At 36.5% G+C, this 23,679-nt stretch overlaps 1 protein-coding gene across 1 annotated transcript in view; it reads right to left on the bottom strand.

The window, feature by feature from the left end:
- TINAG (tubulointerstitial nephritis antigen) overlaps positions 1-22,857 on the bottom strand; it is a gene marked incomplete at its 5' end in the record, with an annotated part of 95,229 nt that extends 72,372 nt beyond the window's left edge. Inside the window, 4 exon segments of the mRNA NM_001133332.1 lie at positions 4,174-4,288; positions 9,739-9,828; positions 10,478-10,541; positions 22,392-22,857. Of these exon segments, the coding sequence (NP_001126804.1) occupies positions 4,174-4,288; positions 9,739-9,828; positions 10,478-10,541; positions 22,392-22,746 (624 nt within the window).
- Between the last annotated feature and the right edge of the window lie 822 nt (positions 22,858-23,679).

Genomic DNA, 23,679 nt, shown 5'->3' with positions numbered 1-23,679 from the left:
GAGTCACTCTTTTTCTATTGTTTAGAATAGTTTCAGAAGAAATGGTACCAGCTCCTCTTTGTACCTCTGGAATAATTTGGCTATGAATTCGTCTGGTCCTAGACTTTTTTTGTTGGTAGGCTATTCACTACTGCCTCAATTTCAGAACTTGTTATTGGTCTTTGCGCAGGGATTCAACTTCTTCCTGGTTTAGTCCTGGGAGGGTGTATGTGTCCAGGAATTCATCCATTTCTTCTAGATTTTCTAGTTTATTTGCATAGAGGTGTTTATAGTATTCTCTGATGGTAGTTTGTATTTCTGTGGTATCAGTGGTGTTAGCCCCTTTACCATTTTGTATTGTGTCTATTTGGTTCTTCTCTCTTTTCTTCTTTATTAACCTGGCTAGTGGTCTATCTATTTTGTTAATCTTTTCAAAAAACCAGCTCCTGGATTCATTGATGTTTTGAAGGGTTTTTCATGTCTCTGTCTCCTTCAGTTCTGCTCTGATCTTAGTTATTTCTCGTCTTCTGCTAGCTTTTGAATTTGTTTGCTTTTGCTTCTCTAGTTCTTTTAACTGTGATGTTAGGGTGTCTGTTTTAGATCTTTCTCATTTTATCCAGTGGGCATTCCATGCTATAAATTTCCCTCTAAACACTGCTTTAGCTGTGTCCCAGAGATTCTGGTATGTTGTGTCTTTGTTCTCATTCATTTCAAATAACTTATTTATTTCTGACTTAATTTTGTTATTTACCCAGTAGTCATTCAGGAATCGGTTGTTCAGTTTCCATGTAGTTGTGCAGTTTGGAGTGAGTTTCTTATTCCTGAGTTCTAATCTGATAGACTGTTTGTTATGATTTCCATTCTTTTGCATATGCCAAAGGAGTGTTTTACTTCCAATTATGTGTTCAATTTTAGAATAAATACTATGTGGTGCTGAGAAGATTGTATATTCTGTTGATTTGGGGTGGAGAGTTCTGTAGATGTCTATTAAGTCCGCCTGGTCCAGAACTGAATTCAAGTCCTGAATCTCCTTGTTAATTTTTTGTCTTATTGGTTTGTCTAATATTGACAGTGGGGTGTTAAAATCTTCAACTACTATTATTTGACAGTCTAAGTCTCTTTGTAGGTCTTTAAGAACTTGCTTTATGAATCTGGGTGCTCCTGTATTGGGTGAATACATATTCATGTTAGTTAGTTCTTCTTGTTGCCTTGATCCCCTTACCATTATGTAATGCCCTTCTTGGTCTTTTTTGATCTTTCTTTGTTTAAATTCTGCTTTATCAGAGATCAGGATTGCAACCCCTGCTTTTTTTTCTTTCCATTTACTTGGTAAATATTCCTCCCTCACTTTATTTTGAGCCTATGTGTATCTTTGCATGTGAGATGGGTCTCCTGAATACAGCACAGTGATGGGTCTTGACTCTTTATCCAATTTGCCAGTCTGTGTCTTTTAATTGGGGGAATTTAGCCCATTTACATTTAAAGTTAATATTGTTGTGTGTGAATTTGATCCTCACATTATTATGCTAGTTGGTTATTTTTCCCATTAGTTGATGCAGTTTCTTCATAGTGTCAATGTCTTTAAATTTTGGTATGTTTTTGCAGTGTCTGGTACCAGTTTTTCCTTTCTATATTTAGTGCTTTCTTCAGGAGCTCTTGTAAGGCAAGCCTGGTGGTGACTAAATCCCCGAGCATTTGATTGTCTGTAAAGGATTTTATTTCTCCTTCACTTACGAAAGTTAGTTTGTCTGGATATGAAATTCTGAGCTGAAAATTCTTTTCTTTAAGAATGTTGAATATTGGCCCCCACTCTCTTCTGGCTTTTAGGGTTTCTGCAGAGACATCCACTGTTAGTCTGATGGGCTTCCCTTTGTGGATAATCTGATCTTTCTATCTGGCTGTTCTTAACATTTTTTCCTTCATTTTAACCTTGGTGAATCTAGTGATTATGTGTCTCGGGCTTGCTCTTCTCGAGGAGTATCTTTGTGGTGTTCTTTGTATTTCCTGAATTCGAATGTTGGCCTGTCTTGGTAGGTTGGGGAAGTTTTCCTGGATAATATCCTGAAGTGTGTTTTCCAACTTGGTTCTATTCGCCCTGTCACTTTCAGGTACACCGACCAAAGGTAGGTTTGGTCTTTTCACATAGTCCCATATTCCTTGGAGGCTTTGTTTGTTCCTTTTCATTCATTTTTCCCTAATCTTGTCTTCATGCTTTATTTCATTAAGTTGATCTTCAATCTCTGATATCCTTTCTTCTGCTCGATTGAATCGGCTATTGATACTTGTGTATGCTTCATGAAGTTCTTGTGTTGTGTTTTTTCAGCTCCATCAGGTCATTTATGTTCTTCTCTCAACTGGTTATTCTGGTTAGTAGTTCCCGTAACCTTTTATCAAGCTTCTTAGCTTCCTTACATTCAGTTAGAACATGCTCCCTTAGCTCGGAGGAGTTTGTTATTATCCACCTTCTGAAGCCCACTTCTGCCAATTCGTCAAACTCATTCTCCGTCCAATTTTGTTCACTTGCTTGCAAGGAGTTGTGATCCTTTGGAGAAGAACAGGCATTCTGGTTTTTGGAATTTTCAGCTTTTTTTGTGCTGGTTTTTCCTCATCTTTGTGGATTTATCTACTTTTGGCCTTTGATGCTGGTGACCTTCAGATGGGGTTTTTGCGTGGGCGTCCTTTTTTTGATGTTGATGCTATTGCTTTCTGTTTGTTAGTTTTCCTTCTGCCCAGTCACGCCCCTCTTCTGCAGGTCTGCTGGAGTTTGCTAGAGGTCCACTCCAGATCTTTTTTGCCTGGGTATCACCAGCAGGGGCTTCAGAACAGCAAAGATTGCTGCCTGCTCCTTCCTCTGGAAGCTTCATCCCAAAGCAGTACCCACCAGATGCCAGCCAGAGCTCTCCTGTATGAGGTGTCTGTTGAACCCTGCTGGGAGGTGTCTCCCAGTCAAGAGGCAGAGGGAGTCAGGAACCCACTTGAGGAAGCAGTCTGTCCCTTAACAGAGCTCAAGCACCATGCTAGGATATCCACTGCTCTCTTCAGATCTGGCAGGCAGGAACATTTAAGTCTGCTGAAGCTGCTCCCACAGCTGCCCCTTCCCCTAGGTGCTCTGTCTCAGGGAGATGGGAATTTTATCTATAAGCCACTGACTGGAGCTGCTGCCTTTCTTTCAAAGATGCCCTGCCCAGAGAGGAGGAATCTAGAGAGGCAGTCTGGCTACAGCGGCTTTGCTGTGCTGTGGTGAGCTCCACCCAGTCTGAACTTCCAGGTGGCTTTGTTTATAAGGGGTGGCGGTTTATAAGGGGAAAACCGCCTACTCAAGCCTCAGTAATGGCCGACGCCCCTCCCCCCACCCAACTCGAGTGTCCCAGGTCAACTTCAGACTGCTGTGCTGGCAGCGAGAATGTCAAGCCAGTGGATCTTAGTTTTCTGGGCTCTGTGGGGGTGGTATATGCTGAGCCAGACCACTCGGCTCCCTGGCATCAGCCCCCTTTCCAGGAAAGTGAATAGTTCTGTCTCACTGGCATTCCAGACACTACTGGGGTATGAAAAAAAAACTCCTGCAGCTAGCTCAGTGTCTGCCCAAATGGCCACCCAGTTTTGTGCTTGAAACCCAGGGTCCTGGTAGTATAGGCACCTGAGGGAATCTCCTGGTTTGCGGATTGCAAAGACCATGGGAAAAGCGTAGTATCTGGGCCAGAATGCACCATCCCTCACAGCACAGTCCCTCATGGCTTCCCTTGACTAAGGGAGGGAGTTTCCAGACTCCTTGCTCTTCCTGGGTGAGGTGACATCTTACCCTGCTTCTGCTCACCCTCCATGGGCTGCACCCACTGTCTAACCAGTCCCAATGAGATGAACCATGTACCTCATTTGGTAATGCGGAAATCATCCACCTTCTACGTTGGTCTCGCTGGGAGCTGCCAACCAGAGCTGTTATTTGGCCATCTTGCCAGCCCATTCAATCATTCCTAAAGGAGACTATGTCTAATTGGTAACAGTAAACTTGCAAAACCCATTTGAAACTTTTGAGGGGTTTAACAACCATTTAGGGAAAGGGTTTTTTATTTATGTGACAAAATTATGACTGAAGCTCAAAACTAATTATTTTAGTGATTTATAATTGCTTTTAATGCACACATGAACACACTTTTACAAATGCATGCACATACATGAATCAGAAGGAACACTTACTGTCATTTCATTCATGCTCAGGAGCATGGGACTAGGTGGCAAAGTGCCAAGGCGAAATTTAAAACCATCTTCTAAAGTCATGCCCCAAAATTGGCTGTAATTCTGTGCTGTCCATCTGCCTTACAAATGAAAGAGAAAAATATAGAAAAATATATACAGGTTATGTGACATCACTTTTATAAATACACGTTCCTTTATATTTCTGAAATTCAATAGCAGCAAATCTCACAATATGAGAATTATCACAGGCTAGATATTCTTTATATAATGACGCATTATTGATTATTTTATAATCAAGGGTATGAGATACTCTTCCTAAATAAGGTCCATTTCAAGTATTTTAATGATTCATATGAAGAACATAATCCCACGAAGGGATTAAGTGTTAATAAGTCCAACATATGCAGTTTCCTTTAAATGCCATTAAGTGCATCTTAGAAAGAAGCTTAAATATACAGAAATGTACTTATACATTAAATAGGTTAATACATTTTCTTTAAAATTTAGATTTGAAAAGAAATTGACAAGGTAAAAAAGTATGCATGAAAAATGAAGGACAAAATAGTTATAATTTTTTAAAATGACATCAGTGCTAATTAATCAGATATTGAAATATTCTATTATATATTAAATGAGTTGATTTGTGTTAAGTGCTCAATCATCTTAGTTATTAATAATAATAAAAAATCAGTTGATGTGAAAGTGCATATTTTTGTAGAGACATATTTTGTGCCCTTAATTAGAAAAAAACTTTCTCTTCAAAATTTAATATTGAAATTTGAAGACAAACAAAATTTTTTACTAGGTGATAGTGGATAAAAAATTAGAAAGATGCAAGTAATTTAATCATTGCCTATGCTGAATTATCTACCACTTGAGGTCAATATATTTTCAGTACTCATGTCAAATTTAAACCCTGTCCTGCTATGTTTATCACCAAAATCGTTTATAATGTGATAGGCTCTTATGAATCATTGAAAACACAACTTAATTTTTAATAATATACCTCACAAGTTAATGCTTTTAATTTGTATAAGATCTGTTAGTTCATAAAATCTTTAGAAACTTGGCTACAATTTAAAGTGCAATCTCAGTAAGGGAACCTCTGAATATAAGAGATATTGTAGTATAATTCAAAAGGCTAACAGGGCAAAATTGGGCAAAATTGTGACATCAGTAAGTATGTTTTTGTTGCCCTATGTTAGTAGTTTTCAAACATCAGGTCAGAGACATTCATAGGGTATTTAATTGAGCACTCAATTTGGTGAGCAGGGTGATAGTTTAAGAAAATAAAATAGAAGATAGGAGAAATAGTAGGAAATAGTAGAGTTTATTACAAATACTGAGGTAATAAACTCTCTGTGTCTGTATGTGTGTGTTGATGCTTGTGCACGTGTGTGTGTGCTAGATCACAAAGTAAAATGTATGTTCTACTGTGAGATATGCTCAAAAAGTGTGAAAGATATGATTAACCTGTAACATCCTTCTTGACCTAGACTCATAAGTTTCATTTTAATGCACTTTAGCATTTATTGAACTTTCTTAATTGATCTATCATATTCTCTGATAAACACAGAGAACATAGATATGAATAAACTTCTGTACATTTAAGAAGCTCATACCTTAAGAAACACTGCAAAGATAGAAATGACTTTGGCATGTGCCATTTGTTAGCAGTATATCAAAATATGATCAAAAGCTTCAAACATAACGGAAGGAGTTGGCAAATTTTTTACATAAAGCAAATTTAGTTCTCTATCTGGAAGGATGAGAATTACTTTGGTGACCAGATATGAAAGAAGAGAACATTTGTTTAAAGTAAAGGTAACTCTTGAGCAAAGCATGCAGGTTTGAAGTTGGGTGGCATGTTTAGGGAATGACAGATAAGTTAAATGCTTAAACTAGGAGAGAGGATAGGGACACAGGGGCTGAAAACAGTATAAAAGATAAGGTAGTAAAAAAGCTTTTGAACCAACATGTTATTTACGCTAAGGACAATACTTATGTTTCACAAGCAATGGAGTACCATTGAGAATTTCTGGAAACAGAGAGAAGTCAGATAATTTCAAACTAGGCTTGATAAAGAAATGCATTAGAATGTAGTCTAGAATGGAAGAAGTAAATATCTAAGAGAAACTTTTTGTGTGGGAGTTAGCAATACCTACTGACTGAGAGTAAAAGGAAGGAAGAACCAAACTAACTTCAAATTTTCAAGTGGAGCAGATAGAGCAAGATGCCAGTAACTAAGAATAGGTAGAAGTTAATCACTGCAGTTTGGGGTGAGCTGGTTTTGAGAAAACAGTGAAAAATGAAAGCCACTTATCCAGTAGACCAAATTTTAAGTTCATAAGGAAGAATCTATTTCTCTAGCCTTTGAATGTAGGCTGGCCTAGTAACTTGCTTTACTCAATAGAAAGCGGTAGAATTGATACCGTGAAACTTTCAAGCATAAGCTTTAAGGGAGGACTGGGGCAACTTCCACGTATGCCCCATTAGAATAATAATTATGAGAAGCAGCCAAAGCTAGCCTGCTGGAGAAACATGGCCCAATTAACAACCTGCACCAACCACAAGACATAGCTTAAGGCCATCACAGACAATTCAGCCTCAGTTGAGGCTCTGTTGACACAGGAGTAATTCCAGAAGAGAGCAGCAAAAGAGCCTCAGTTGAACCTATTCCAAATTGCTGATGTGAAAAGATGAAAAGCTTATGGTTTTAAAATGCTGAATCCTGGAATGGTTTGTTATACAGCAGCAGTTAATTGAAACACTTATATATCTCCCTTTATTCCACTAACTTGCTGATTATTACTTGTGCCACTAATTTAGAGCTTCTATTCTCCCCTATTATTAGAAATCCTTTTATAAAGGTATGATAGTGTTGGCTCCTCAACTAGATGGTAAATTCCCTTAACATAAAAATTATTTGTTTTTTTTGTTTTGTTTAAGACAGAATCTCACTCTGTGGCCCAGGCTGGAGTGCAGTGGTGTGATCTCAGCTCACTGCAACCTTCACCGCCGGGGTTCAAGCAATTCTAGTGCAACCACCTAACGAGTAGCTGGGACTACAGGCCTGTGCCAGCACACCTGGATAATTTTTGTATTTTTGGTAGAGATGGGGTTTCACCATGTTGGCCAGGCTTGTCTCAAACTCCTGACCTCAAGTGATCTGCTTGCCTCGGCCTCCCAAAGTGCTGGGATTACAGGCATAAGCCACTTCGCCAGGCCAAGATTATTTATTTGTATCCTCAGCCATGCCACCAGTGGAACATATGTTTTATTAATATCAACTGATTACATTAAAAAATAATACAGAGAATAAATAAGCACTGAAGTACATTACCTAGAATGAATAAAGACTTGGATCTAAAATACTGTCAAGATGTGGGAAAGAAATATTTTAAAGCAAAGATTGCATATTTGATGTAGGCTATTTTAAAAAGCACTTAATAAATATTGAATGATATAATATGGTTATATTTTTACACATAAAAACAATGTGAGCATCGTGAAGAGAGAATAGCTGAGAATTAGAACTTTCTTTTAAATTTAAAGACTTCTCCCCTTTTTTGCCCTGGTAAATAATTTTAGTTTTATTTCTTGTCTTTATAGCTTGCTCCTTTTACTTAACTTTTTTCCTTTGGTTTTTGTATGTTTCCTTTTGCTCCAATTATACTTCACTTTCTACTCTTTTAAAGTTATGTGATGTTTTAATATTTGCTACTAAAATGCAAAGCCCACGCCTCTTAAGCAGCCCTAGGGCATGCTCAAAATAAATAAATCATGGAAAGAAATTTCCTCCTTCCAAGGAAGATATTAGGTTGGTGCAAAAGTAACAGTGGACTTTTGCACCAACCTAATAGCATTCCCAACAACCTCTGTGCTCCTAAGTGTGTATTCTTAGGTGTACCATATTGGTTTAGACTGTGGTTTCTCATGTACTTGTTAACAGTGGAAAGCTAGGCTGCTCTATTTTGGTTTCTTGGAAATGTATGTTAATTAGGCCTAGCATTTGAACCCTTTTAGGAATCTGATTCAATTTCTCAGATGACATATACTCTCATCTTCTTTGAATAATTTAAATATGATTTGCCACAGAAAATTATAATTGGTTTTCCCTGGAAATACTGAAAATGTCATCAAGTTATCTTCTAAAATATTGGTTTAACACAAACACACACACGCACACACACACACAGAGGAACTGAGAATGGTTTAAGGATATTAATATCAACAAATGTGACTTTCTATGTTTTGTATGTTCCAAGAAAAAACTTTGAATACATTGAAATTTAGTGTCCCCATTATGCTGGGAAACAACATGTTATATGTGGAAGGAGATTATACTTCCATTTTATAAAAATACATCTCCAGATTATTTCACTTTTCTAATTGCTTGACAATAGATCTTTTTATGTGAAATCTTTTCCAGAAATGTAGAAGATGTTATCAAGGGTATATCGAGATTTGATCAATGGCAGTGGAGAAATCCTGAAGCAGATACCAGCTGGCTTGTTCCTCTTCCTTTTAGTTCTATAATAAAAGCCAGTGTTGGCGCCTGTATCTTTTTATGTTTCTTGTTTTTGTTTGTTTGTTTGTTTTGTTTGTTTTGTTTTTGTTTTTTTGTTTTGTTTTGTTTTGTTGACAGGATTTCACCCCCCGATGCCCACGCTGGAGTGCAGTGGCGCAATCTCGGCTCACTGCAACCTCCGCCTCCCAGGCTTCAGTGATTGTTGTGCTTCAGCCTCCCGAGTAACTGGGATTACCGGCATGCACCACCATGCCCAGCTAATTTTTTCTGTATTTTTAGTAGAGATGGGGTCTCACTATGTTGTCCAAGCTGGTCTTGAACTCCTGGCCTCAAGTGATCCACCCACCCACCTTGGCCTCCCAAAGTGCAGGGATTACAGGCATAAGCCACCTCGCCAGGCCAGTGCCTACATCTTAATTTCCTCTATGTAAATGGAGACGCCACCTAATTTTTCAATCTGTATGAGAGCATCAGTTATTTCCAATGTTTTAGTGTCAATCATCCCTACCTTTTGTGTACTAGCAAAGTAAAGTAGCTCAATCTGTCTTTTGATTCAACTGTAAGTGACATTGGTTAGATACCCATCATTTCAGTGAAATTATTTAGATTGGTTTGTTATTTGAATATCATCCTTGTAAGGTCAGATTCTACCCATGATAGCTAAGCATGTGATTGGCTTGGTGAGGGCAGCAGCAGAGGGAGAAATGGTTAGTATGAATACGTGAATTTTGCTGACTCCCTGATTTTGCATAAATACTTATCCAAAGTAGCTTTCCCTCCACTTCCTTTACCTACACCATGACTTTGCTCTTTCCTAGATAATTTACAGCTACGGTCTAGATTTATTATTTGATCATTTTAATTATTTAATGTTTACCTTTGCATTCCAGTTTTAAATGCTTTCTATCTCCCTTCCTATTTCTCTCCCACTCTTTCTTTTTAAACAATGACCATTTATAGAAACCAAGCAATACATTGAAACCTGCATAGTAAATGGCAATGTCAAGAAACATATAAAGCAAGATTTCTCTCACCCATAGTCTCCTTTATTGACCTGTTCAATTAATTCTGGACGAACAAGGCATACGTGCTGGGAACACTTCCATTGCTGTCCTGAGCATGTGCTGCAAAGATATGACAATTACAAAAGTGGCTTGGTCTTTATGAAGTATATTTCAATTAGTAAAAAGAGTTATACATTGTTAAGGCATAAAACATAATTTCTTGATTAATGTTAGCCATATGGTTATTTGATTCTTGGCAAAAATAAATTGTAAAACATACGTTAGCTACCACTCAATATGCTTTACTCCAGGCAATTAACAAATGATATGATCACACATCCGTTGAAGTTTGAAAACATAAGCCAAATTGGACAGTAGATTCAATGTACTTGTATTTGGAAACTTTCTGCAGGCTAGTCCTTTTAAAGCAGCGTGTTTTTATATAGTTACTGTGCTCAAAAAACACAATTTGCCTGTAGGGTATCAGAATATTATAATTAAGAAGTACATTTAATGCAGACCTGTTGTATGATGAAGACCCATTGTCAAGAACATCAACCTCAAACATTAAAAGATATTCATGATTAAATTTTCAAAATCCCTTAAAATTAAATATGCTTATACAAAGTTACAGGTATATGATGTCTTACGACATATGATTCTGCCTATATGTACATAAATGTATACTTTGGTTCACAAGTATTTCTGTTATTTGAAGAAAACATACACACACAGTAGAACTCAGTTCTGTGCCACTTAAATTTATTACCAGGAGTTGCAGTTTTCTTTAATTACTGATCCCTCTTCGTAATGTTGACCATCTTTGAAGCAACCTGTCAAAGTAACATGTAAAGAAATGAAAATCCTAAACTAAGTAATAAAGTGCATTAACATAAAATGTAATCAAAAATCATAGTTAGCTTTTCAAATATGCAGACATGTTTGGTGCCAAAAAAGCTGATAGAAATCCATGTCTCATTTGTGTCAAGGTTTGTATATCGAATTCTTCTGTGCTTGTTTCAATGCTTTTATCTTTAAACTGCATATTATGTTCCAACAGGGAGGATTTGCAAAACATGAAAACAAGATTACCAAGGTATTAATCACTATGCTTAAAAAATAATTAATGCTTTTAAGTAAGTAAACAATATAATAGCACTTGAATTGATTTATGGCATTTCTCATTTAAAAAAACAATTAATCAAGTCTCATAAGTGCTTATAATTAATTTGATATGACTGGAGCAAGTAGCTTTGGACTCGAAATACCAGGTCATTTCATTGAATTTACCTTACAAAGACAAATTCTATTTTTTTCTTTAGGATCTGAATAAGGGAAAAAATTCATGAAATCAATAAGATTGTAGCCATTTGCCTTCCAAATCCAAGTGTTTCTTAACTATTAACTGAAACTAGTTATTAACTGCTTTATGAGATTACATGAACTACTCAAAAGAGATGGATAGTGAATCATTATCATATAAAAACCACTAGTAACATATTGTAAAAATAGTGCTCTGGTTAAAAATTTAAATTCCTTTTGAAAATATAATCTGCTCAAATTCAAAATTAACATTGAATTAGCAAAAGGGACTCAACTTTGTCTAGTGAGACTGTTTTTGATAGAAACATGTAATTGGTATTTTATGCCAATGGCCTCTAATTAAACAAAATGAATTTTAACCTTTTATTCCTAAAATCATAGGGCAAACTATAGGTCTAGAAAGCATTCTAAGGGACCTTGTTTAACTTCTAGCCACAATGTTACAAAGCCTTAGGGAATTAGCCATTGTTTGATTTTCCAAAAAATATTTTAATAAAAAATATTTCATAACTGCCCCTCCCCTGGATGTTTCACCGTCCAATATTCTACTTAATGAATCTAATTATTTATGTATTTGCGTCTATGCATCCCTTTCATATGGAATTTTGGTACGTCACAATCATGGGGTAAGAAAAGGAAACCAGCCTTCTCTTGACCACAGTTTTCCTAATGCAGCAAACCCGAGATGTAGGAAGATTGAACTTAACATCAAATTCGTGGTTTTAATTGCTACATAAGATTAGACTCCTTTCATAACTGAATCCACAGTACGTTTCTAATTTAAAGAGATTCCAAAATTTTTTATCACCTAGAAACAACAGAAAATCCATGCAACAATCCAAGTTTTCATTCAAAGCCAAGAGAAGCACTTCCCTGATCATTCTTAAAAACTGAGAGTGTGGGATAAAAAGAAAGCTGATTTTTAATCATACCTCATGAATCTTGAGTGTTCAACATATGAATTCCATGGATAAATGGAACAGACATCTCAAGGGTCCTTAAGGAAAAAGACCGTCCCTTCTCTGACTTATACTCAGCTAATAATTTTGAAGTCAGGGGACCGCCATTACCAAGCCACCCCAAATCATCAACACTAAATTTAATGCTAACAAAAACTCCATTTCTTGGTCATCCTTCCTTAATTTCATGTAAGAGATAACTATGAGACATTGCGTTCACTTTAATCTCACATGAGAATTAATCTCTTGAACAAAAGCCATAATCAGTTACTTCGGACCCCGGTCAAGGTGTTGACAAGGTAAAGCATCAGTGTCTATACAATATCCAGATGCAGTCCACTCACTCCTTTGCTACAATCCTTCCCAACTCCAACGGATCCCTCATTTCCCACACAGCATTTACAGAGATCATCAAAAATATACATCATGTCGCTTCCTACTTAAAAATCTTCAAGTCGTTTCCCATCAAATTTAGAATAAGACCAAACTTCTTACTGTAACCTATAAGGCCTTATCCAAAATGTCTCCACCCTAATCTCTGCACTTATCACTCCTGTTGAGCTGACTGGGGTGGAGGTTCCCAGAAGCATGAAGGATTAGCATAAATAGTAGTGAGGATAGAGAGAAGTAGGTGGATATAATTTGGAGGTAACTCAAAGGGAATCTGGTGATTGAATCTGGTGAATGAGGGAAAAGAGGAATCAAAGATACCTCATTAGGACTTTGGCTTGAGTAATAAAGAAATGGTACAGCTATCACTAAAATAAGAAACAGGCTTGTGCCAAGAAATCAAGACTGCTACTGTGTATATTTTAGATTTATATAAAACCTAGGCTAGACATCCTAACAGAGATATCAAGTAGACAGCAGTTTATAAAAGACAAGAGTTAAGCCCAGGCTGGAGCATGAATTTGGGAGACACCAACATCCATATCTACTTTTTCAAACCCAAGACTAAATAAGAGTCTTTCGGAGAGAGTGTATATAGGTAAGAGAAAGTGGTCCAGGACTAAGCTAAAAACACTGCATCTGACAGACATTCAGAAGAGGAAACTGCGAAGGAGTGGCCTGTGAGGGAGCAGAGAATTGAGGAGAGGGTGGTGTCATGAAAAACAGGGTTAATAGAGTGTTTCATATGCTCTAGGTGGTCAGCTGCATACAGTACTGTCGAGAGGCCAAGAACACGAAAACAGACATCTGAATATGCATTTGGTAATGCAGGAATTGCCAATAACCCTGCCAAGAGAGATTTCAGTGAAGTAGCAGGGAGTTGACATCCTGTAGGAATGGGTTGATGAGAGACTTGGAATAAGAAAGTAAATTTTTCTTTCAGATATTTTGCCATTAAAGGAAAGAAGGGAATGAGATGGTAGCTGGTTAAAGACATGAGGTTAAGGGAGAGCATTTTTAAAGTTGGGAAAGGCAAAAACACATTTTGGAAATTAATGGTTAATCCACATGTATTAGCCTGTTCTCACACTGCTAATAAAGACATACCCAAGACTGAGTAATTTATAAAGGAAAGAAGTTTAATGGACTCACAGTTCCACATGGCTGGGGAGGCCTCACAGTCATTGCAAAAGATGAAGGAAGAGCAAAGAGACATTTTATGTGGTGGCAGGCAAGAGAGAGCTTGTACAGGGCAACTCCCATTTATAAAACCATCAGATTTCATGAGACTTATTCACTACTACAAGAACAGCATGGGAAAAACCTGCCCCCATGATTCAATTCCGTCTCACTGGGTCCCTCCCATGACAGGTGAGAATTATGGGAGCTACAATCCAAGATGAGATTTGGGTGGTGACACAGCCAAACCATATCACCAGGAGAAAAGAAAAGAAAAAAATGATGCTTGAGAAGAAAGAAACAGCAAGAAAGCAAAAGAGAATGGTAGAGATGGAGGTATTGAAAAGACAAGAGAAGATGGGATTCAGAACTCAAGAGGGGAAATCAATTCAAGGTAAGCAGTAACCCAGATGGAGGTAGGTTGAAAACTATGATTGCGGAGATATGAAAGAATTCCTGTCTGGTAGCTTTACTTTCTCAGTAAAATATGTCTGGAGCTCCTCAGAGTGAGTTAATTAGTTGGTTACACATGGCATCTTGACCAATAAAACAAAACAAAACAAAGCCAAAACTAATGACTGTTGAAATTAAGGCAGTTTTGCGACTTTAACAGCATTTAAAGCAATATTAGGCAAATAATATATTTGGAGAATGAAATAGTTTATCTTCTTGAATTGAGAAAAGATAATAATACATTGTCTATAATTTATTTTAAAATAGTTCATCATAGTGTATTATAAGTGTCTGTGGTGGTCTAAACTTCACTTCTTGAACTGCAAAAAGATAATGATATGTTGTCTATAATTTATTTTAAAATAGTTCATCACAGTGTATTATAAGTATGCTGGTCGAAACTTCACTTCTTGAATTGCAAAAAGATAATGATATGTTCTCTATAATTTATTTTAAAATAGTTCACCACAGTGTATTATAAATATCTGTGCTGGTCTAAACTTCACTATAGTAAAGGCAGTTGCTTGCTCTAATCAGGAATCCACCCCCCAGGGTTGTTCAGTGGCATTCATTCTGAAAGACCAGACTTTGGAGAAACTACTACAAGTGCTTCCATTATCCATATTTTGATCAACTCTAGAGTATTAGTATAATAAATGTCAGAAATGGATTTTATTGTTAAAATTCATGACTTGTTAATCAGCATAATTGTGATAAATAATTGGCTCCCATTGGTTAAATTATAATTTTTTTACTTATGAGGATTACCTAAAATATTTCAAAGTCACATCCCACCCTTGTATCCCATAGATTAGATGTATCTCTTAAACTCAAAAGTACCTGTACTCTTAGACTTGGCTCTCTAGGACTGATATTTGTCCTGTGTACTGTGTCCAGCCAAGTAGAAAGGAGGAATTGTCATTCTCTGATAGCAACTGTATAGGTAACAGAGTCCTACCTCTGTATATTATCACATGTGCCTCCAATAAACCTTTCATGCAACGTAGATGTGGGAACACATAAAAGGACAGGAACTGGAGATTTCATGAAGCTTATAGATGTTGTATGAATTGGTTTGTGTCATGTTTTTGTAACTGTCAGTATACGTGGCAAAGTATGGACTGTGATTTACCTTCATTGTAATATAGTTAAGGAGGCTGTGAAGAAGTAAATAACCCTCTTCGAATTCAAACATGTCAGTGACTCACATACATTTTTTACCAATGTGAACATATTGTGCATAATCAAATTAACTTAGGTCTGTTCACAGCAGATGGTCTACTAGACTTTCTCCTTAAAATCCGCTATACCAAAAGGTTATGTCTAGAAAATCCACTCGAGCTCTGTTTTCCACTCTGTCACTGGTTCTCCATATCTGACATTTGAATTTTTTTACTTATTTTTTTACTTTGACAGGGTCTTATTCTGTCATCCAGGCTAGAGTGCATTGGTGGAATGATAGCTCACAGCAGCCTTAAACTCCTGGGCTTAAGGGATCCTCCTGCCTCAGCCTCCCATGTAGATGGGACTACAGTGCATGCCACCATGACTGGCTAATTTTTATTTTTTTTATTGTTGTTGGTGGAGATGAGGTCTTATTGTACTGCTAGGCTGGTCTTAAACTCTTGGCCTCAAGAGATCCTCCCACCTGACAAGTACTGGGATTACAGGTGTGAGCCACCACACCCAGCCTGACATTTGAAATCCTTTACTGGAAGTTACCATCAGATATGGCAAAGAAAACACAGGAAGAAGATATTTACCAAAATGCTTTACTTCCAGTTTGTACAAAATGGATATATTTACTTTTTTAATCCTGAAGATAATGTACATAGTTTTAAATCCTTGATTTAAAGAGCTCTTAGAACAGGCACAATAAGAGGAACTGAACAATACCCATGTAACTAAATCTCTGAAAAATATATTTAATAGATCAGTGAGTGATCATAGAATCTCAGAGGAAAGTTGCTTTATGCATGCAAACAATAGTATAAATAATATACATTGTATTTTTATCTTAACTAATTTTGCACATTTTTTCAATATTGTGTAGTACTATTTTCAAGTAGCTACTTTCAAAAGCAAGATAAAACAAAAGAAAAAATTATCTGTATGGGAGCATTTATAGTCTAATGTGAACTTTTTGCTACAAAATAAAATGATTAATTCCTTCCTTTCATAGTGAATGGAGTAAAAACTATACCTGGAACATAAAATCTACATAAACTATTACCCTAAATTAAAGTCTTAGCAAAATTCTAGCTCTCAAGCAAAAATGGATATTGAAGAAGTAGCAACTACTTTTTTGTATGAGCTGTATGCCTCAAATAAGAAAATCTCAAGTACACTTCAGCACATTAAAAAATTACAACTCATACTTTTAAACTGAGACTTGAAAAAATATTAAATTGATATAATAACGAATCAAAAGGCAGACATCCAAATAGTCACTGTGTTTTTAGGTGATTCTGCATCCTTAATTTTTGGCAGAGACTGCTGGTTATTCCCAATATCATTCTCTACTCTTTTTTTTTTGTAACAGAACCCCATGCATAGCTAGGCACATTACCACACAGCTAAGCAAAACCTCTCTTTGATGGTTGGTATGTCCATGTGACTATATTCTGGCCAAAGAGGTAAAACAGAGGTGCTCATCTGTGCTTTAGAATGTCTTCTCAAAATGTGGAAACTCTAACTTTCTTTTCCATTTTTTTTTAAATGGGACTCAAATATTACTTTTGGAGCACGAAGAGCCAAAGTAGCTCATGACTACACGGGCCATTTTCTAGCAATGGTGAAGCAGAAGGCTGCATGGAGCCTTGTGGCTAATGACAAAGTGAATCCAGGCAAAATATCTTATGTGTTAAAAATATGTATTTTAGTTAGGGTTGTCACCAATCTGACATGTTCTTATGTGGTACATAGTTTTTATCAAATAAACATTTAACCATTTTAATATACTCAACTTTCCTGGGTGATATTCCTGTCTACATGTCGCATACAAGTCACACAATGCTTCTTAATTGTTTTGCATACCTAAGTCTCCTTACCCATGTAGATCCTAAGTTTCTCGAGGCCTGGGACTTTATAATACTCTTTTCTTATGACCCTCAATGCTTACCACAATCATGGATATATAAAAAGTTTTAAATACTATCAATTACTCCTGTTAATATTCCAACATCCAAAATAATATAGAAATTGCACATTTAAACTATAAACAATACTTTGATACTTTCTAAATATGTTTTAAAACTATGTATGAAAAAGTATGCTTATGAAAATATTTTATTCTTTTAAGTCATATGAGTAAATTATTATTTAATTAAACAAATACAAAATATGAAATAAAATTAAAATCCTCTAAATATCAATTAATCCAAATTCAACCAATATTTACTAGGCCTCCCACTTCAGGGCACCATAATTAGTATGCAATAAGTAAATCACCGTGTTTACTCTCAAGAAGCTGCTGTATAATTAAAATAAAGTAATATTCTATTAAACAACATAGAATTAAATAATGAATGAGTTGATACCTGAAAAGTGCTTAGAACAGTTGTTGGCTCCATAGTAAGTATTCAATAAATCTTAGCTTGTAAGGAGGAGGAAGAGTATGTTCAGTAAGACAAGAGAAAACATGCTACTCAGGGTATGTTACAGAAAGGTCTGTTAATTAAATACGAACTATGTGCAGGTTCTATGAGGGGTGAATTTCCCTTGCCTGCCCAATCTTGTCACTATTAGAAACTACATTTAAATAACAGGAATATGATCCCTAACTAATCCTGGGCACAGGGCTCCTTATGATGCCTTATGTATTCTCATCATGTTACTAATATATATTAATTTCACCTATTATTTTAAGGATCATATCAACATGACAAAATAGAAAAGTTCAAAAAATACATGTTTAAGATGCTAATTTTAAACGTGTATTTTCTATTAAACATGTATTTTCTATTTTTAAACATGTATTTTCTATTTTTCGATGAAAATACACCTTCCATTTTCAAAGAAATTTCCTTCTTTCAATCCCAAAATACCTGCAATAGTAATGGCCCAAGGGTCCATGTACAGCTGTGCAAGTTGTATATGGAGCAAAAATGAGGAGTTCCACTTACAGAAACTACAGACATATTGACCCCTGGCAGAAATGAGAGAAGTGGGTCAGAGAGAAAATAGCAAGGGGTAAGGGATGTAGGAAAATGGAAAATACACGTTACCAAAAGGTGGCATCCACCACTCATCTCTCTAACTAATGAAAACCTCATGCAAGACCCTGGACCCAGAATTGTCAGATTTTTCAATTTTTCAAGAGTAGCTAAACATCTGGATTTTTAAATAAAAAATCCTGGTTTTTAAATATTTCTAATTCATACTAGTGCTATTTTCTGTTGGCTTTATTTTTTCTATGTAGATTATCACATTATCTACAAATAATAAGAGTTTTACTTTATTCTCTTCAGATTGTTTTACTTCATTTCTTCTCTTAAAGCATAACAAATATCTCCCTGTTAAATGTAGCAAAAACAGTAAAAATCCATGTTTTATTACTAGTCTTAAAGGGAACATATCTACATTTCTCCATTATGTATGATGTTTACTTTGGAGTTTTGGTGTAGACATATTTACTGTGATAAATAAATACATTTTTGTTTCTAATAACAGAATTGAGAAAAATTGCCAATAGAATATGAGTTCTCATGAATAAATAGCATTTATTCATAACAACAGCCAACCAACTATAAAATATATTTTAAAAATATGCAATACAGTGCTTGAGCTCTGAAGTTTGAAACAGCCTGGGAAACAAGGAAAAACCCCATCTCTACTAAAAATGCAAAAATATAGCCAGGCATGGTGGTAGGCGCCTGTAGTCCCAGCTACTTGGAAGTTTAAAGTGGGTGGATCACTTTAAACTACTTGGAAGTTTAAAGTGGGTGAGCCTGGGGAAGGTCGAGGCTGCAGTGAGCCATGATGGCGCCACTGTACTTCAGCCTGGGTGACAGAGCAAGACCCTGTCATTAAAAAAAAAAAAAAAAAAAAAAAAATGCAATACAAAATAAATATCCAGGAATAAACAAAGAGTATTATAAGGCCACTATGGATTAAAGTGTTAAATCTATTTAAGGATATTTTTAAAAATCAGAGTAAGTGGAGAAATATCCTATACTCTTTGATGAGATGTCATCACATTATAGAGTTCAGCTATCTTCAAATAAGTCTATAAATTTTATGCAATTCTATTCAAAATTCTAGCTGAAGTTTTTTGAGGAACTAAAAAAACTTATTCAAAAACTGTTTATGGAAGATTAATGTCTACATGACCTAAGTCATCTTCAAAAAAGGGGGGTAAATAAGCTGACTTGCTGTACCAGATGTTAAGTTGTATTACAAGGCTGTGGATAGGAAAAAGTAAGTCACAGGAAGAAGAAAGCCAAGCATTAATGAGCATATGAAGAGAAGCTTAAACCCACTAGAAATTAGAGAAATTCAAATTAAAATGACAATGTTTTACTGATTATATATATTATCTCTGGATAATACTAATTGTTAGAGATGTGTCCCCGTATAGTACTAGGGGACCACAAACTAATGCAGCTACTTCTGAGAGCCATCTGGCAAGACTTAGATTAAATGCATACCTGGGACCCAGCAATTCAAGCCTTGTCGTATCATGCAAGTTGGTAAGAAGGCATGCATGAGGCTGTCCATCATGGACTTCTTTATGATAGCAAAGAGCTGTAGACAACTTAGGTGTCCACCCACCATGGAGGGAACAGGGAGTTAGATGAGATGAAGGGACATCACAGAGAATGAAGCATCAGTCAGAAGCCACAGACTAGTCATACTAGTCCATGGAGACATGGAGAGAGTCTTAAAACATGTTGCTGTCTGAGAAAATCAAGAAAGAGAATGAGGTCTGTAGCATAATATGGTCTATATAAATTAGTAATTCAAGCACACAAAACAAGACTACATGCTGTTAAAGGTTACATAAAAATGTTTTAAAAGGAGGTTACCATTGGAGAAAGATGGGAATGGCTCATAAAAATGAAAGGAAAGGAAAGGAATAGAAAAGAAAGAGAGAGGGAGAAGGAGAGGGAGAGAAAGGAAAGAAAGAGAAAGAGAGAGAGAAAAAAAGAAAGAGAAAGAAAGAGAGAGAGAAAGAGGGAGAGAGAAAAAAGAAAGAGAAAGAGGGAGAGAAAGAGAGAAAAAAGAAAGAGAAAGAAAGGGAGAGAAAGAGAGAAAAATAGAAAGAAAGAGGGAGAGAAAGAGAGAGAAAAAAAGAAGGAGGGAAAGAGAGAGAGAAAAAGAAAGAGAAAGAAAGAAGGAGAGAAAGAGAGAGAAAAAAGAAAGAGGGAGAGAAAGAGAGAGAAAAAAAGAAAGAAAGAGGGAAAGAGAGAGAGAGAAAAAAGAGAAAGAAAGAGGGAGAGACAGAGAGAGAGAACAGAAAGAGGGAGAGAGAGAGAGAGAGAAAAGAAAGAGGGAGAGAGAGAGAAAAAAAGAAAAAGAAAGAGGGAGAGAAAGTAAGAGAGAAAGAGAGAAAAAGAAAGACAGAAAAGAAAAAGAAAGAGAGGGAGGGAGGGAGGAAGGAAGGGGAGAGAGACAGAGAGAGAGAAAGAAAAGAAAGAAAGAAGAAAGAAAAGAAAGGAAGAGAGAGGGAGGGAGGGAGGAAGGAAGGGGAGAGAGAAAGAGAGAAACAAAAGAAAGAAAGAAGAAAAGAAAGAAAGAGAAAGAGGGAGGGAGGGAGGAAGGAAGGGGAGAGAGAAAGAGAGAAACGAAAGAAAGAAAGAAGAAAGAAAGAACGCACAAATGAATGAACGAGAAAGAAAGAAAGAAACAGAAAGAAAGAAAACAGAGAGAGGAAGGAAGAAAGGAAGGAAAGTCTAGGAGCAGTGGTTCATTCCTGTAATTCTAGCACTTTGGGAGGTCGAGGTGGGAGGATAGCTTGAGGCCAGGAGTTTTAAGACGAGCCTAGGCAACATAGCAAGACCTCATATTTACACAAAATAAAATAAAAGAAATTAGCTGGGTGTGGAGGCACACACCTGTAGTCCTAGCTACTCAGGAGGCTGAGGGAGGAGGATTGTTTGAGCTCAGGAGTTAGAGGCTGCAGTGAGCCATGATCCTGCCACTGTACTCCAGTCTGGGTGACAGAGCAAGACTCTTACACACACACACACACACACACACACACACACACACGGAAAAAAAGGAAGGAAAAAAGAAAGGGAGAGAAGGATGGAGGTGTGAAGGGAGGGAAGAAGGGAAAGCTGTTTATTGGTAAAATGTAAAGACTGAGGATAAATAACAATTATATGGAAAATTTAAAATAATATATATGTAAACACATAAAGAGACATTTCCTCAATTTTACAAACAAGATGACATTATTGAGAATGACGGCTATGGCATCTGGATTTTTTTTTTTTTTTGACACAGAGTCTTGCTCTGACTCTTTAAATGACATCTGGATTTTGAAATAAGGATTCCAAGCCCCTAGTTTACCCTAAAATATCTTCTAACTGGGATTTCTAGTCACCATCACCCATTTATGGTAGTGTGACAGAGAAGTCTGATTAACCTTGAAGTTCTGCTGAGGAGATTTAATACAATGAGAGACAGAAAAAGCCTCATCTATGCTCAAAATCCATAGTCATTCTCCTCCAATTAGATAAATACAATAAATACCATCATCCTCTTTATATTGTATTTATCCACTTAACCTTAGACTTTTTCAACCACTCTATATGAAGCCTTCCTTTCTTTTTAATAATTGTAAAAGTCCCAGACTGGAAAAACAAATGAAGCAAAACAAAAATATACGTGAAGAATATATTTGGTATTACTTAGGCAGAGCGGGTGACTGACTTTATCTTTTTTTGTCCTGGTTTTAATAGCATTACTAATACCACAGTTTCTAATACTAGTGCATCCATTAGCCCTTTGAAATAACAACTAAAATCTATGGATAGTAAATCTTGTGACTTTCTTGAGACTCTCTACGAGGTTACACACAAAAAGGCTTAAGAAACCTGCTGTCAATACAAAGAAGAGAGAGAGAGAAGAGTAGAAAGAGTTTTAAGTAATCCTTGTATAAGTTGAGTGAGTGTTCAAAACTCACTGATCAGGATTCCGATCAGCACGCAGGACTGTCAGATCAGAACTTTCCTGAAGGTGCTTGTATTACACAGGAACCCCACATCCAAACCAAAGCACTTTAACAATCCAAAGAAATGTATTTTCTCAATTGCAATAATCATTTTCATTTCACTGAAAGAAGGAAAAAAAGAAAGAAGAAAAAGAGAGAACGTTTGTCAGATCTTGTTGTTACAAATGAGGATAATGTTGAAACACATTCCCAAAGCCTACCTTCTGGATACCAAGGCTGTGTGTGAGGAGGCCATTCTTTCTCTTCACGGCAAAAGGACTTGTAGTCAGGACAGCAATCAGAATTTTCTCTGTCACAGAATTTATCACAGTAGCACAACGCATTCGCCGCATAGAACTCAGTGACACAGCCATCATCTCTGTCTTCACAACAGCCAAAATTTCTACAGTATTGCCCTTGGAAAATGGCTCTTTTGAATCGAGTACCTTGCAAAACGGTGTGATTCCTAGTGAAATAAGCCTCTAGGTCCACATCTCTTTGAGATAAATACTGCTTCTCCATCCAGATTTCTGTAGTAAGACAAGAGAAGATTAAGATCTTATATCCGGTCCACATTCTCTGGAAGTCAGGTATAGCTTCCACTTTCCGCTATATCCAATACCCTTAGCCTTGTGGGCTTCTCCTTGGAACCTGAATTCTAGTCATCAAGACACTTCAGCCTGAACCCTGAAACTGATCCTTTACTTGAATGAGTATACTTCTTATAGTTAAACATTAATCAAGAATTTCAATGTTTGACCAAGATAATGTATGTTAGAAATAAACTATTGTTATTCCTCCAAAGTTAAAAAACTTATATTTCATATAATGTAGAAATTTTGCAACATAAAATCTTATGCATAGAGATACATTGAATATTGCATGCCTCTCAAAAAATCTAGGTTCTTAAATCAAAAGCCCCCTCAGAATATACATGGCCCAGATTATGGCTGTAATAACCACTGGCAAGGTGCAGGAAATTCAAAAGTCAGAAATGCAATTATTCATTTCACCTGCTTGCATTACAATGAAAATCCAGGCTCTCATGAGGTTGCCTGCTAGGATCTGTCATATCAATAACAGTTGCTCTAAATCATGCCCAGTCACACACTGGTTTGATTTCCCATCTGTACTCCATTTACCTACCAGAAGCATTTTGATTTCAAAGCTTAATGGAACCTAATTCAGCAAGAAATTCCCTGAGGGTGACCTTAGTTCTCTCCACCTGAGGCCCTGCTCAGCATAAATACTGGGAACCTTCAGTATCTTGAAGGCAGCTTACAGTCAAGAAAAGTCAGTACTCAGTGTGAATGAACTATGGGAGGAGGGTGTTGTGAAGGAAACTGGAAGGACAAGGTGTCACTAGTGTTTTTACAGAGCTGTGTTTTTACACTGGTTTTTGGCTACACTGAATTTACTCATTAACTACAACAACTTCCTTTGGATTGGGGATAAGTAACCAGCAGAGGATGATTCAGCAAGAGTTGCTGGGCAGACTAGTGGAAAGCA

This window comes from Pongo abelii, chromosome 5, assembly GCF_028885655.2.
Source record: "Pongo abelii isolate AG06213 chromosome 5, NHGRI_mPonAbe1-v2.0_pri, whole genome shotgun sequence".
Classification (NCBI taxonomy): domain Eukaryota; kingdom Metazoa; phylum Chordata; class Mammalia; order Primates; family Hominidae; genus Pongo; species Pongo abelii.
This window is presented reverse-complemented; position numbering and strand designations above follow the sequence as displayed.